Genomic DNA, 17,019 nt, shown 5'->3' on the forward strand with positions numbered 1-17,019 from the left:
CCTGAATAAATGAAAAATAAATGATTTGATAAATGAATGGATTGATTAATTCCAGGATATAAAAATAAACCATTTCTTAGATAATCTGAAATTACTAACTATATGTATTAAGCTCTCGCTGTCACAGGAGCTACAAAGGAAGGAAATTCATCCACTTAAATGTTGAAGGTTTATTCCTCCCATTTGAGGCAATCTCTCTCTCAAATGGAAAAAAACCCAAACTGCCTCTTGGTGGACATATGCAGCTGACACACAACTAAACAATGTAGATCTATAAAAGAATTTAAAAACATACTGCTTATGTTTTCATACACAAACATATAGTGTTATTAAAAGCATAGCTAAAATTAAATCATATTTACACCCTTTTGGGGCAGTTGTGAGTAGCCTCCGTAACTCAATCAACCTAACCGATGACCTTACAAACTCTGAATATTAACCCTGACAAAAACATAATGGGACCAAAGGGTGTGTTAAAGAAAGCACGAGTTATGCATGTGAGTCGGTCACCCAGACCCAAGGTCCAGTGCTAGTCTGTTTCAAGTTTTCCTGATTTAATAATACATCTATAAGGCTACTAGAAATCTGAGATCTTGATAAACACATATTTGAATAAATACGATTATAACCATCAGGAAAACAATTCAAAGGCTCCACCTTAAGACAATTTTTGTCTAAAGATTAAATGCCACTGTGAAAGGTTATTGGTTATTGCACAACGGCTAATAAAAAGATCTCTCGTCTTTTCTCTATCTTGTTATTATTAAAGTAAAAAATAAGTTTCCTAACTCCTAATTTACATAATTCTATCATGATAAAAAAATGAAATCTAGTTTTCTATGAAGAACCTCCAAAAAATGATTGCCTAAATATGCAACTTTGAGATATACTAGACATCTTCAATTAAGAACAATGTTACCCACAACTCAGTTTGCATTTCCATAATGCTTAGCATACAGACTTCCAAAATATTCTACAGAAATTTTATACAGAAATCTATTCTAAATGATTTCATTTAATATAGAGCTGGGAGGTTCTTCAGAGATAATTTTAACTCTCATTTTACATGTATGAAAAGCTGTTTAATGTTGGGTAAATTTTTTATACCTTGGTATTTTCCCATATTTTGAAGGGGCAAAACCAGATGATCTTTACCATCCTTCCTAGTTCTACTGTTTCTCTAAAAAAGGTAAGCCAAGTTTTACTGAAATGACTTATGAGACCACATATAAACATGAAAGCGAAATGGGATGCAAAAGAAGAAAATTTATAAGGCTGAGTACCTATCTTGTGTCAGGACCTATAAACAAGTACTTCATTTAATACTCTAAAAAACCTGCATATGCTAGGTTCTTTTTTGGGGGGTAGAGGGGCTCCTAAATCTATTTGGGTTTAGATGCTGCAAAAATGCCCCATTTCTGTTTTTAAAGAAAACGCTAACCATAAGGGCCTTGACAGGCATTAGTAACAACAACGTGGCTGATGATCCTAATCCAAACTGGGAAGTTAGTGCAATCAAGCTAACATTTCAAGTAAATTTTAAACAAAACTTGACATCTGAATCTTGAATGCAGAGCAATAAGAATGTTAGGACCTAGAATAGGGCCTTAGAGATCACTTAGTACAACTTCTTCATTTTACAGATGAAGATGAATTAACATCAAAAAGCGTGTCCATTTTTCACCCAAAATAGTGGCCAGAAGTAGATGCGTGGTATCCTAACTTTCAAAAATTACCTTATGATCTAATTATAGGAGGGAACCCAATTACTTGCACATCTTTACAAGAACATCTACATGGCTAATCGTTTTTAAAAAATGATTTAATTTGCCAAGATTATTCTTACGTATCAGAAATATAGAAAGCAAACCCTGCCTAAACCGTGTCTCACAAATTAAACGAACAGTATTAAATGAAAAGTATTTTAATGCCAGAACAGTGCCTGGCCCATAACTGGTGTACAATAAATGTTCAATGAATGTGCCAACTCGAGGAAAGTACTGTCATCACTGGCAATAGAGTCCACACGTTTAACTCCAATCAAGCCACTGTGAATAGAACCGCCTATGTATTACTTTAATATTCTTAAAGTAGTCGATTTAAAAACAAACTGTATGTTTTAAAGGGATGCGACTTTATATGGTCATAATGGCAGCAAAGCGCCTCAGCATAATTCTCCGTAGCCATTTTTGATAAGACTGTGATCCTACAGATAAAAAGTAACTCCTAAATTTAAAATTGTTACGACTCTCCAAATAATTTGGAAAGAACCACCTAAAAAGGAGACTAAACTGGGTGAACAAAAGATCTGTAGTACTCAAGTTGGCAATCAGGGAACTGAGACTTTAAGTTTAGTCTTAATCTTGTACACACAGTAACTACTGCCAAAGCTTCTGACTTCTCCCCTACCCCCCACTTTCTCCTTTTAAGCTGACGAAAAGCAGCGGGTGTACAAGACGCCTGGTTCTCAGGAACAGAATCCGACCCCAGAAGCACTGTCGCTTTGTAGCGCATCTCGCAACCTGGAGAAAGGAAATTTTCCAAGACCTAGAAACCTACAGCTATTGCGGGCGACAGAACCCCAAAGCCTTCCAGTTGGCGCCGGAAGCCCCCTGACGACCCACCGGGGCCGAGGAGGGCCCGGAAATCAGCTGCCGGAGATCCGACGCGGGGCGTGAGCGACGTGAGGCAGCCCCACAGCCCGCGCGCCAGGGACGGAAGGAGGAGGAGGCCCGGCGCCCATTTTGTGCTCGGCCTCCGCACTTCCCGCTTTCCCCCCCCCCAACGCCGCCCCGGCCGAGCAACCTACGTGAGGCCTGCAGTTACTGGCCTTCCACGGCCCCGCATCCCCGACGTCCGCTAGGCCGCGGCGCGTGAACTGGGCCTGCGTGGACGCCAGCCCCGCCGGCCACTCTCTAGGCCTCGTTCCGGTTCCGCGGGCCCAAAGCCTGACGTCCTAACGGCGTCGCCCTCCCACCCCTCCCCGCCTCGGCCTCAGTCCCGTGGGCTCCCTCAGCTCCCCCGGCTCCAGTCCCCTCAACCCTCCCCGCCCGGGCCTCACTCGGTTCCCGGGGCTGAAGCCCCTTCTCCCTTCTCGCCCGCGTCTCAGGCCACGGCCCTCGGCCTCAGCCCAGCGCCCTCAGCCCCAGTCTGCAAGCCCCTCCTGGGACGTACCCTCCGGCAAACAGATGCACCAGCGTGTCCCTCTGGCTCATTCTCTCTCCCGCATGTCCTCCGGGCGCTGAGGCGGGACGCGGTTCCGGCCGCCGCGACGGCCGCAGCTTCCGCTCCGGACTGGAGCCGCACGGCACCCCAGTGACGGCGACGGGAACTGACGGAGACGCGGCTGCAGAAGGCGACCGGCGCGGCCCTCCCCGCCGCGCTGCACCCACGCCGCCTCCCACCCTGGCTAGGTTTCACCACTCGCGCTAGAGGGCAACTCGGCGGCAGCGGGGGCGTGAATATTCCGACCCTGCCCCCCCCCCCGCGATATAAACAGAAGCTACCATTGGTCCGCACTGCGTGACGTGAAGCAGCCGGCATGCCTCTTTCACGTGATCGCTAAGGGGTTTCTCAATGGAAGGGGCCGGGAGGCGGGGCTAGAGCGCGTGCCCGGAGGGTAGTGGGTCACCAGGTCCTCGCACTTAGTCCTCACTCCCGGAGGGCTGCACCGGCTGCAGCCTGGGCCCGCGCAGACATGGGGATTCGAACTTCACGCTCCTGGCCCCGACCACGTGAGAAACGACCTGGATGCCCGGTAAGCAAGCGGAGTTGGGACGCTAGCCTGCCCAGTCTATGATTTACTTTTTTTAGACTATTTTTTTTTAGAGCTGTTTGACGTTCACAACAAAATTGAAAGGGAGGTACAGAAATTTCCCATTGGCCCCTGCTTGATTCACGTTTTAATAATTGGGTCTATGACCCAGCATTTATGCTTCCTGGTGTCTACCTCAGAGTAGCACTCAGTGCATGGAAAGGCTTATACAGACACTCGTACAGGATCACAAACAACAGTACGGTGTTTACAAACAATGCTTAGTATAGTATACTATTAGTGTAGAATAAATATTCTTTATTTTAGAAAGAATAAAGAAACTGGCATTTACTCATATTTCTAACCAGCAAGTTTTTTCTTGTATGTATATACAAGAAGGTCAAAGACTGAGGGAAAGAAAATGTTTTATCCCTCTGCAACATGATTAAATATTTAAAATTTTTGTTAATTAGTAATTATTTCTAAGGTGCAGAAGTGCAGGAAATAATATAATATAATCTGTATTCATCACCCACAATGAACAAATGTTGATATTTCCCACCTCTTTGTTTGGTAACTTCCATTTCACCTGCAGGGTCCTCACCACACTTTCCCACCCATGTGGGATTATCCAGGGCTCACCTTCCTTTCCTTCCAAGACCATTTCCTTCACGGAGTCCTCCCTGATTGCCTTAGCTCTCTATGCTCATTACCTGCTCCTAAATTCCCACAAAATGTACAGACTGCGTGTCACTGGCAAGTGTGCATCTACTCCACAGTAAATGCTCATCTGTAAAATGGGCATAAGAATACCTACCTCACAAGGCAGTTGTGGGGACTAAACACCTTAAAATTATGTAAAGCACCACAGGAGTGCTATGTAAGTGCTACCTATGATAATTAGTAATATTATTTTACTGCATTGTATTCTTAATAGCAAAACTGGCAGCAGCTAATATTGCTTGAGCACTTACTAATATGCCAGGCTCTGATCTGCAGCATTCTCTTATTAAACTCTCACAACTGCCCTATGAGGCCATTGATATTATTCCCCCAATTTTTCATGAGGAGACTGAGATTTAGAATAATTGACTAGCCCAAGATTATCCAGTTCATCCAGAAAGAGATTGGATTTGAATCCAGCAGAATCTCTCTGATCCCAGAGCTTCAGTTACTGAAGTAATAGCTGCACATTAGAGAGGGAAATTTTGAAAAAAAACAAACGAAACTCCAAAAAGTAGGAATAAAAATTGACACTCTGGCCATACTTCCCCCAAACCCTTGTATTAACTTTTGGTGGGGGGGTTAGTTCTATCTTTTTTTTACAGCAGTTTTATTGAGGAATCTTTCACATGCCATAAAATTCACCTGTGTATAGTGTACAGTTTAGTGGTTTTTCATATATTCTGATGGTTGTAGAGCCATCACCACTACCTGATTCCAGAACACTTTCCTCACCCAAAGAGAAACCCCACACTTGTTATCAGTCACTCCCATTCTCCTCTCTCCCTATCCTCTGCCAACCACTAATCTACTTTCTATGGATTTGCCTAATCTGGACTTTTCATATAGATAGAATTATACAGTATGTGGCCTTTTGTGTCTGGTTTCTTTCACTAAGCATAATGCTTTCAAGGTTCATTCATGTTGCAGCACACATCAGTACTTCATTCCCTTTCATGACTGAATAATAGTCTGTCGTATGCCTATATCACATTTTGTTTATCCATTCTCAATGGATGGCCATTTGGATTGTTTCCACTTTTTGGCTGTCATGGATAATCCTGCCATGAATATTTGTGTACAAGTTCTAGCATGCAGATACGTTTTCACTTCTCTTGGGAATATACTTGGGAGTGTCATTGCTGGGTCATATGATAATTCAATGTTTAACTTTTGGAGTAACTGCCAGACTGTTTTCCAGAGTGCCTGCACCATTTTAGATGTATTTCTTTTAAGACAATGGCTGTAGCTCCATGTTTTGGGCATAGTGAATGCTGTGGTAATTATATTTAATGGAGCTTCTGAAGCTGGTAAGGAGGGAGCCCAAGTTCTTATGTGGAGTAAATTATTCCTGTAAGAGCAATAGCAATTCCTAATGTGACCGTTCATTTTGGAACCTCATTCAGATGGCATCGTGGAAGGAGACTCTGCCCCCTGCACATTCCGTCCGGTAGCCCCTGGGGCTGCCCACTGGGGTGTGGTTGCTGAGGCCTTCATTTTTGTGGGGATTCCAGGGTTAGTTGGCTGTCATGTTTGTTGCGGTTCCACTGAACGGTGTCATCTGCCAGCTGTTTTATAATTTTCCTTCCTCGTTGCTGTTGGCTAATATCTTTAAGTGATTCCTTCAGGACCAGCACACGATGAGGTTTCTTGAGCCCTTGCCCCTTAAACAAACAAGCTTCTAGGTGCTTTTTCAGAATGATATTAAGGCAGGGTGGGTGGGGCTAAGTGAGCTTGCTTTAGCGTCAGGCACACCTGTACCTCTTCCAGACCCCCCCCCCCAGTCCTACTGAGGGGTCTTCTGGGAGCTGTAGTTTTTAACTGAATGTAGAAAGAGAAGCTGATGGGGAAACTGTGGGTGGCCACAACTGGTTACTTGGCTCAAAACAAACAAATAAGCTCATTGTGAAGTAGAGGGGACTGCTACTTTATTTCCTGATTGGTACTAACCTCAAATTTTAATTGCTGCTGAACTGCAGGAGACAATCGTTCTAGACATGGCAGTTGAGGAGGAGGGAGTGATTGGAGGGGGGAATTGGTTTGGTATGCACTCCTGCACTCCACACCTCAGGAACGTTATTGCATGTGGATCGGCTGCTTTTGGAAGAGTATTGCCCAGAAGAAGAGGTGTTTGGTTTTCACAAGCCAAAGATATACCAAAGTATAGAGGGCTGCTGTATTTGCAGAGCTAAATCCTCCAGTTCCCGATTCACTGACAGTAAACTCTATGAAAAGGACTTCCAGAGCTGCTTTCGGTTACATGAGACTTGATCAGGAGACACCTGTAATGCCCGTGTCCTGCTGTGAAAAGGTGGAAGAAATTACCATCAGGATCAAAAAAAAAAAACAACTGGAATCACGTGGTAGAGGCAAGGGCAGGACCCAGTCTAAAGACTACACTGAAACCAGAGAAAGTGAAAACTCTTATCTGGAAACAGGATAAAAAGCAACCAGATCAGCAAACTGCCAAAGGGATTTAAACGTGGTAATTCTGATGCTCACAGTACCACCTCAAGTGCTTTTCCAGCTCAATCTCCCTGTTATAGTAACCAGTCAGATGATGGCTCAGATACAGGGATGGCTTCTGGCTCTAACAGTGTTTTCCATTTTGGATCTCACATACTGGATACGACAGAAAATATGCTGTGGCATTATCTATAAAGGCTGTCTTGGGGAAGTCCTCATCTGACACACATCTATTCAAGTCTTGCTGCAGCAATGAGAAAGCAGCTGCTGAGAAGCCGGAGGCACAGGGGCCAGAGCCTCTGCCCATCTCCACTCCTGCGTGGTGACAGGTTTATGTAGAAAGGAAACAAAAAACAATTTAAATTTTGGGAAACAAAGCAACAAAATGACCCTCCTATTTTTAACTTGGATACCTGCTATTCTGCCAAATGACGATTTCTAGAATAGTTGGTTTTTTTTAATAGAGTTTTTTTAAAAATTTATTTATTTTATTTATCTGTTTTTGGCTGCGTTGGGTCTTCGTTGCTGTGTGTGGGCTTTCTCTAGTTGTGGCGAGGGGGGTCTACTCTTCATTGCGGTCCGCGGGCTTCTCATTGCAGTGGCTTCTCTTCTTGAGGAGCAGAGGCTTGCATGGACTTAGTTGCTCCGCGGCATGCGGAATCTTCCCGGACCAGGGCTCGAACCCCTGTCCCCTGCCTTGGCAGGCGGATTCTTAACCACTCCGTCACCAGGGAGGCCCTTAGGATAGTTTTGAGTGGGTTATTTTTCCTTCAGTTCCACAAACTCTGAAGCCAGTGTCTAGCTTACTAAAAGAAAAAAAAAAGTGTACATAATATCGGGTTGGCCAAAACGTTCGTTTGGGTTTTTTCTGTACGATGTCATGGAAAAACCCAAACGAACCTTTTGGCCAACCCAATATTTCAGATGCTGAGTATTTCATAGGAAAGCTGAATGAGGCTGTAAAGTGCTTTTAAGTCTTTTTTAAAAATCCCCTTGGGCTTTCCTAGTATCCATTTATTAAAAAAAAAAATCCCCTTCTAATGAATGAAATTAGGGGAATTTCAGGGGACAGAGGGGATTTGTTTTATGATAAATGTATGTAGTTTTAGTCTTTCTATATTCAGAAGCAGTGGTTGGAGCATTTTTTTAAGATGGCTGGCTATACTTGTTTTCCTTCGTTATAATAAATTTGTCATAACTCAGTAAACATGGACTTGCCCCTATAGGTAGTTGTTAATAACTTTGAAATATTAAGGTCTTGCCAAGGTTCTGATGATTCAAACCTGTACGACTGAATATTAAGCAGGACAGGCTAAGCTCTCTGGTGTGAATATCTTGAAAGAGTAATTTCTAAAGCTACAGAGGTAACTTGACTGTATATGTTGCATCCCGTGTCACCTCCCTCCATATTGATGTTTGATAAAGGTTTTAATTTAGATGAAACTTCTAAAGCGGAAGTTCCTCTTGGGGAAATGTCAGGTCTTTAGGATAAGCAGTCTTATATGAATAGTACCAAAGCATTACCACTTGGTAGAGAACACACTCTATTAAAAATGTTAAATTATCTGAAAAATAAAATGTGCAGGTCTTCAGGATGGCACACGAAAAAGCAAAGTTAATGCTTCTTGGGGCACATTTCTTAGAGGGCTTGCAAGTGTGTAAATACTTTGTTTATGTTACATGACTGGTTTACTGTTACTGTTACTGTTTACGGTTACTGTTCATCTGTTACATGACAGATTTTCCTTGAAAATCTGCACAATTCACTTTTAGCTCTGGATTACTTCAGTTGACCTTTGTGAAGGTTTTATCTATGTAGAATGGTTGTTCGACTTGTTTTAACCTATTAGGGCTTTGGGTTTTTGTGGGTTTTTTTCATTTTATATTAAAGTAAAATTCTACTAAAAACAATTTTTTTTAATTGCTATGGGCTGAAGAAAAGTTCTTAATAGCTATTTGTGGGGAATTGGAGCACAGATGGACCACCAATGCCATTTTCCCCCCACTTAGCCTTTGTTGGTCTTGTAGGTACAGAAAATTCATATGGGTTCTAGATTGGCAACATTAGTTTTAAATATTTGGGTAAGATTTAAAAAAAAATCTTTGTGTCTTTTTAGCTTTTAGTGGGAGGTTGGAGAGATTGTTTTATATTCTCAGCCAGATGCCATTAAATTTTTTTCCTTATTTTGCTATTAATAAAAAGTAATACCTTCAAACAATACAGAAGTGCATGAGTTAGAAATTAAAATTGTCACTTCAGCCTCTCTTCCTAAATCCTACTCCTCAGAGGACATCATTGGTAAGAGTTGGGTAAGCGTCCTCCTGGGTACTTGATGCCTTGATGGTAATCATCTCAAAGAGCTTCAGATGTGTACAGTACTCACCATGTGCCAGGCCTTGTTGGAAGCACTTTTCATGTATTTTAACTGTAGAACCCAATGAAGGACATTTTATAGACGAGGAGACTGAGATACAGAGAGGTTAGAGGATTTGTCAAGGTGACTCAACTAGCACGTAGCTGAGTTGGGATGGAAACCTAGGGAGTCGGGCTACAGAATCTGTACTCTCATCCTCTATTCTGCACCATCTCAATTGTTCATTGGTTGAATGAGAATATTAGCTATAGTTTTAAAAAAAAGGGGTGGGGTGGGGTGGGGGAGAGGGGGCTTTTGAGAGAACTTAAGGAGATGTGGTGCCCAGAGGACGAAATGTATGCTTATATCTGAGCCCCAGATGGAGTCATGAGGGCAGTGGCTCCCAAATGCAGGTTTCATGTCCCATTGAGCCACCTCTCCCATCAGCAACATCAGTTACTCTGTGTCACATTTCAATTCAGTCATGGTTAAAGGCCTTCCTTAGATACGCAGGTGATAAGCAGAGCTCGCTCTGGAAATATATAAGGAGCTGGTAGAAAATGGATTTCCCCCAGAAGGATTCAGTTATCTTGTTGGAAACACTGTCCACCAGGGAGCAATTTAGGAATGTGTCCCAGGTGGCTTGGAGAAAAACCCAAAAAAACAAAATACGACTTTTCCTACCCTCCAGGACAGGAGTATTAGAAGGGTAGTGACACCTTGCAAAGAAATGCATAGATTTTGTTGAGATAGGGTGTAACACACTTTTGTGTGGACAATGCCTGGGACCTCAACGGCGTGTGGTAATGCAGAAGTTGTGCCCTGCCTCCCATTTAAGAAACCATCTAAGGGCCTTACCAAGGGTCCCTGCTTTTTTTTTTTTCTGTTTTTTTTATTGAAGTATAATTGATTTACAATGTTGTGCTAATTTCTGCTGTACAGCAAAGTGATTTAGTTATACACATACATACATTTAAAAAAACAAATTTATTTATTTTATTTATTTGTTTTTGGCTGCATTGGGTCTTCGTTGCTGCACGCGGGCTTTCTCTAGTTGGGATGAGTGGGGGCTACTCTTCGTTGTGGTGCGTGGGCTTCTCATTGCGGTGGCTTCTCTTGTTGCAGAGCACAGGCTCTAGAGCGCAGGCTCAGTAGTTATGGCGCATGGGCTTAGTTGCTCCATGGCGCGTGAGATCCTCCCGGACCAGGGCTTGAACCCGTGTCCCCTGCATTGGCAGGTGGACTCTCAACCACTGTGCCACCAGGGAAGCCCCAGGGTCTCTGCTTTGCAACCCAACTTGCCTGTTGGCATTTGAATCTTGCTTTTAACATTAATGCTTTGTTTTTATCTCAAAGTAATAAAGGCAAACAAACAACCCAATTCAAAAAAATGGGCAAAGAACTTGAAGAGACATTTCTTCAGAGAGAATGAAAAGATGCCCAACATCACTAATCATTAGGGAAATGCAAATCAGAATCACAGTGAGATCCTACTTCACACTGATTAGGATGGCTACTATAAAAAGAAAACAAAACAGACAAACAAGATCAGAAAATACCAAGTGTTGGCCAGGAAGTGGAGAAATTGGAACCCTTGTGCATTGCTGGTAGGAATGTAAAATAGTGCAGCTCCTGTGAAAAACTCTATGGCAGGTTCTTAAAAACTTAAACATAGAATTACCACATGATTTAGTGATTCCACCTCTAAGTATGTACCCAGAAAAACTGAAAGCGAAGACTCAAACAGATACACTCACATTAATGTTCATAGCAGCACTATTCGAAATAGCCAAAAGGTGGAAACAACCCAAGTGTCCATCGTCAGATGAATGGATAAACAAAATATGGTTATATACAATGGAATATTTATTCAGCCTTAAAAAGGAGGGAAATTCTGACACATGCTGCAACATGGATGAATCTTGAAGACATTATGCTAAAGTGAAATAAGCTGATAAACAACAAATTATATTGATAGGATTTCACGTATGTGAGATGTCTCGAATAGTCAAATTCATAGAGAAGGAAAGTAAACTAGTGGTTCCCAGGGGTTTGGGGAAGGAGGAATGGGGAGTTAGTGTTCAGTGGGTATGAAGTTTCAGTTTGTGATGGTGGAAAAGTTCTGGAGTGGGATAGTATGATGGTTGAACAATAATGTGAATGTACTTAATGCCATGGAATTGTACACTCTGAAATGGTTAAAATGGTAAACTTTATGTTATGGGAATTTTACCAGAATAAAAAAAATACTTCAAGCAATGCATATGGTTGTAAAAAAGTAAATATATAGTATTAGAAAAGTTATAGTAACTTTCCGACTTCCTGCTGATTCCTCAGTCTCCTCATTTTTGCTCCTAGAGGTAGCCACTTTCAACTTTTTACTTTTTCTTTAGTTCCAGATTTCTCAATTATAGCAATTCATGCTGTTTTCCTTGATTTATTAATTTCACATTATCCATTACACTTCAGGTTATCAGAGATGCAGATTTATCTTTCTTACTCCACTCCTAAACTCCCCATTTTTCCTGCTTCATCTTCCTAATAGTTGTATCATGATTTTTTAGTTAAACTGACAATTATTTATCATCTTATGGCTATATAAATTTTGTCCACTGCAAAGCCAAATGGTGTACATGCCGTTCTTGCACAGCTTTTTACTTTTCTTGGTTAACAATTGCCCTTTTTTTTCTATTTGCTTAATTTTCTCTACCTGTCCTAATTTTTTCCACATACTACATCATATCTATCTATCAATGGTTAAAAATATTATTTTCTAAAGGTTTTAAGATCAGTCTGTCAATCCCCTTTTCTTCCGCCTCCCTCTGGAGACCTCCCTCCTGGATTCTTCCCTCTTCCTGCTCCAACCTGAACTAGTTATAGTTACTCTCTTGCTGCACAGTTGTCATCCCGGGATTTACATCCCCTTACCTGTTTTCTGGATCTCATGTTTTTTGGTTTTTGGTTTCTGTTCTTCTTCTTTACTTGCTGCTTCATTCTGCTGAAGTACATTCTTCAGCAGCTGCCAGAGAAGAGTTGCATAGGAGGTGTTATTATTAGATTTTGCATGCTTTTATTTTATCTTCATATTTGATAATTTGGCTAAGTATGGGATTCTAGATTGAGAATCATTTTCCCTCTGACTTTTTTTAATCGACTTTTTAAAAATTAATTAATTTACTTATTTTTGGCTGTGTTGGGTCCTCGTTGCTGCGTGCAGGCTTTCTCTAGTTGCGGCGAGTGGGGGATGCTCTTCGTTGCGGTGCGTGGGCTTCTCATTTGCGGTGGCTTCCTTTGTTGCGGAGCAGGGGCTCTAGGCACGCGAGCTTCAGTAATTGTGGCACACAGGCTCAGTAGTTGTGGCACACAGGCTCAGTAGTTGTGGCTCGTGGGCTCTAGAGCGCGGGCTCAGTAGTTGTGGTGCACGGGCTTAGGTGCTCTGCGACATGTGGGATCTTCCCGGACCAGGGCTTGAACCTGTGTCCCCTGCATTGGCAGGTGGATTCTTAACCACTGCACCACCAGAGAAGTTCCCCCACTCTGACTTTTGAAGTCTCTGCCCCATTGGTTTCTAGCATCCAGAGCTAATATTGAGAAGCTTGACTCCATTTGTAGCTCTGGTCTTTATATAGAACATGTTTTTTTGCTATTTTAACCTTTTAGGATCTTCCTTTTATCCCTGGTTTTGGGAAATTTCACCACAAAGTACCATGATGGTGGTGGAGTCTGTTCATTCATTGTGCTGGGTACCCTATGGGCCTTTTAAGTCTGTAAATGAAAACCTAGAATTCACCCTTGGAGTGTTCTTTAACGGTTTCTCGTGTGCTGGTTTGGGTCTTTCAGCCCCCAAAGCCAAAAAGTATAGTTGATTTTTTCTCCCCTGAACAGTACCTGGCAAGAAGTTGGCACTGGGTCAATACCCAGAGTCAATGGCGGAAAGTTAAAAGGATAGGCTTCTGGTTTGGCAGCAACGCTGTGCAAAGCGGCACTTGGCAAATATTTGGTGGCGAAGAGAGTGATAACAGTTTTATTTCATAGGTGGCCTATTCCCTTGAGTCTGGGTCCCCCCTCACGCCCCACCCCAGAACTGCTTCAGCAGCTTTCCACCTTCTCCATCCTTGACCTCAGGCCATGCCCTCTTACCCTGCATAGTAGTTGGGTGAACAGAAGAGAAACAGAAAACAGGACTGGGAAGTCTCACTGACCTTGGAGTTAGGGTCAAAGATCAGTGTCGGGGAAAGCCCCACAGCCTGTAGTCAGAATTACCTTGGAAAAGCCTTTAAATCTCCCAGAAGTATGAGGTACTAAGAACTTCTTTTACTTTATGTTTCTCTCTGCTCCTCAATTAATCCCTTAATGTCTTCTTTCAGGATGTCTGTGAAACCATCGCCATCCAACTTCTTGGCCACAGCGAAACTGTTTTTCCTCTTTTCATTGATTGGGAAATACTTAAAGTTGTTTTCCCAGCTTTTCCATAATTTTGGCTCTGTAAGACTTTCACTTTCAAACAAAATGGAGTAACAGGGATCAGAAATATGAAAATCCAGGCAAAAAATATATGTAAAAATGTAAACAAAAAGAACAAAGAGCATTGCTCATCATCCCCTTATAAAGAGAATTAAGTCACACCCCACAGTGCCAGTGTGCCCTGAGGGGAATTCAGGATGGAAAAAGCTGGAAGCATTCTGTGCTTTTGGATGTACGGTCCCCTAGATAGTTATTACAGTTTATGCAGTTATTTATTACAGTTATGCAACGAACTTTTATTCAACAAATTTTTATCAGTTAGGGATCTGACACGTTGGTGGATGCTTTCACATATATTATATCATTCTGTTCTCACAGCACACATATAAGGTTGGATTTCTTTATTTTTTTCTACTTATAAGAAAAGGGGGGACTTCCCTGGTGGCACAGTGGTTAAGGATCCGCCTGCCAATGTGGGGGATACGGGTTTGATCCCTGGTCTGGGAAGATCCCACATGCCGCGGAGCAACAAAGCCTGTGCGTTACAACTACTGAGCCTGAGCTCTAGAGCCTGCGAGCCACAACTATTGAGCCCGTGAGCCACAACTACTGAAGCACACGCACCTAGAGCCTGTGCTCCGCAACAAGAGAAGCCACCACAATGAGAAGCCCACGTGCAGCAATGAAGACCCGATGCAGCCAAAAATAAATAAATAAAAATAAATAAATTTATTTTAAAAAAAAGAAAAAAGAAAAGGGGAAGGGAGGGAGGGAGGGGGGAGAGAGGGAGAGAGAGAGGAGATGAAGAGGAAGAGGCAGAAAAACGAGAGAGACAGAGACAGAGGCAAAGTGAGAGGGAGAGAGACAGAGAGATAGAGAGACAGAGAAGGAGGAAGAGAGTGAGACAGAGGCGAAAGGAGAGAGAGGAAAGTTCAACTCCCCTAGCTTGGCATTTAATGGTGAAGTCTCTGTCTACCGCCCCCCTTACTCTCCTACCCCTTCCTATAAGCGCAGGTCCCTCTAAGCCAGCTGAACTGCTGGCGTTGCCCACATTCACACAGTTGCTTCACTCCTCTGGGCTTTCAGAAATGTCCCAACACCTCCCTCCTCTGCTGTGTGCTTGCACAGCTCTGTGCTGGCCTCTCCAGACCGTGCCCTGTCCGCCCCGCAGGCTCGTGCACTCCCTGAGAGCCAGGATTCCTGGCCAACCGCGGGCCCCACGCTTCCCCAGGTTGGGAACCATTTCATATTTGTCTATGTAGCCTCTTGGGCACTTGGCATCGTGGACATTAAATAAATATTTTCCACGTGGCTACCCTGTGCCATGTACTGTCCTAGCAGAGCAACGAGACGGACAAGGTGACAGCTCTCACAGATTTTATATTCTACTTTACAACAGACAATACACTGGTCAACAAATCAAATAATTTCATGCTGTGGAAATATTTTACCATGAAGAAAATTAAGTGATGGGAAGATGTAGTTTAGACTGAGTGGTGATGGACATACTCTCCGGGGACATGGCTTTTACGTTGACTGCTGAGAAGGATAAAAAAGAACCAGCTGTGTGAAGATGGGGGTTGTATTAGTTCCCTAGGGCTGCCATAAGGAAATACCACAGACTGCGTGGCTTAAACAACAGAAATTTATTTTCTCACAGTTCTGGAGGCTCGAAGTCCACGATCAAGGTTTTGGCAGGTTTGTTTTCTTCTGAGGCGTCTCCTTGGCTTGCAGATGGCCACCTTCTCATCGTGTCCTCATATGAATGTGTCTCAGTCCGTGTGTGTCCCTGTTCTAATCTCCTCTTATAAGGACACCAGTCCTATTGGATTAGGGCCCACCCACATGACCTCATTTTACCTTAATTTCCTCTTCAAAGGCCCTATCTCCAAATCCAGTCACATTCCAAGGTACTGGAGGTTAGGACTTCAACATAAGCATTTTGGGAGGACACAATTCAGCCTGTAACAGGGGTGAAGTGCATTTCTAGGCATAGCAAGTGAAAAGGCTCTGAGTGAGTTTAAGGAAAAAGGAAGGCAGTGGGGCAGAGCAGAGTGAGCAAGAGAAGACAGGTTGGAGATGGAGGTGGATAGGTGGACAGGGCCAGCTCATGTAGGCACCTGTAGGTCTGTCGACAGAAAAAAAAAAAGCACAACCTAAAAGTTGAGAATTATGTTTTATTCAGCAGCCTTACTGAAGACTTAAGCCTGGGGATTCAGCCTCTCAGAGAGTTCTGAGGAACTGCTCCGAAAAGATCAGGGAGGGGCCGGGATATGCAGGAGTTCAAACAAACAAAAAACAGGTAGTCAAACATCAAAAGATTACTGCTAATTAAAGAAAACCGGACATCTTAATTAATTTAGCACTTTTCTGTGTATGGGAAGATGCAAGGGTCTGGGCTTATTGAAATCATTCCTTTGATAAGCACCTTAACTATCTAGGGCCAGTATCCTGTTTTTTTTCCATCCTGAATCCCCTCAGGGTGCACAATTGGGGGTAGTGGCTGCTGGCTTGATGGCTGCAACATCCTTTGTTTACTGATATGGCAGGCGACATTTTTTGTCTGCATATTCTAAGTGAGAGGAAAACCCACTGGAGGCTTTTAAGCACAGGTAGTGCAAGGACCTAGTTTTCTTTTCCTTTCTTTCTTTTGGCTCAGAGTCAAATACTGCATTTTATTGGAATAGTCAGTTTCCTCTCTTTTATGTAACTTTCCCCTGCCCCATTGCCCCACCCTGCAAACTTACAAATAGAGCCACTTGGTTAGGGAAATGATAAAGATACAGACTTCGGAATTAGAAAGATCTGGGTTTGAATTATACTTCTACCACTTTGTGATATCAAGCAAGTTAATTAACAGTCTGTGACATTCAGCTATTTCAAATCTAGAAATGAAATATCAATACTCACCTTACATCATGATAATTTCAATTATGCCTCCTAACGTAATTGCCATAAACTAAGCACACAATCAATATACATTGAATAATTTTCTTACTGAAAGCTTTATAGATTATTTTAAAACATCAATTGTATTTTATCTCTTTTTTCTCTTAATCATTTTTTAATTGAAGTATAGTTAATGTACAATGTTGTGTTCGTTTCAGGTGTACAGCAGAGTGATTCAGTTACATATATATATATTTATGTATGTATTCTTTTTTAGATTCTTTTCTATTATAGGTTATTTTAAGATAGTGAATATAGTTCCATGTGCTATACATTTGGTCCTTGTTGTTCATCTATTTTATATATAGT

At 42.5% G+C, this 17,019-nt stretch overlaps 1 protein-coding gene, 1 long non-coding RNA gene and 1 pseudogene across 5 annotated transcripts in view; 2 read left to right on the forward strand and 1 right to left on the reverse strand.

Moving 5' to 3' along the window:
- SLC25A36 (solute carrier family 25 member 36) overlaps positions 1–3,468 on the reverse strand; it is a 51,163-nt gene extending 47,695 nt beyond the window's left edge. For all 3 annotated transcript variants that reach the window (XR_013828581.1, XR_013828582.1, XM_079923214.1), the window contains exon 1: positions 3,175–3,468. Coding sequence is in view for 1 of the 3 variants with exons in the window: in XM_079923214.1 (XP_079779340.1) it covers positions 3,175–3,215 (41 nt within the window). In the remaining 2 variants the exon portion in view is untranslated. The remainder of the gene's footprint in view (positions 1–3,174) is intronic.
- Positions 3,469–3,648: 180 nt separating this feature from the next.
- Positions 3,649–17,019, forward strand: part of LOC307187010 — a 54,433-nt gene continuing 41,062 nt past the window's right edge. Inside the window, exon 1 of the long non-coding RNA XR_013828526.1 lies at positions 3,649–3,757. This is a non-coding gene — a long non-coding RNA (uncharacterized lncRNA). The remainder of the gene's footprint in view (positions 3,758–17,019) is intronic.
- LOC307187035 (SIN3-HDAC complex-associated factor-like) lies at positions 5,717–7,821 on the forward strand (annotated as a pseudogene). The gene is made up of 2 exons: positions 5,717–5,756; positions 6,549–7,821. The product of its transcript is annotated as an SIN3-HDAC complex-associated factor-like (transcript).

This window comes from Stenella coeruleoalba (assembly GCF_951394435.1).
Source record: "Stenella coeruleoalba genome assembly, chromosome: 5".
NCBI lineage: Eukaryota > Metazoa > Chordata > Mammalia > Artiodactyla > Delphinidae > Stenella > Stenella coeruleoalba.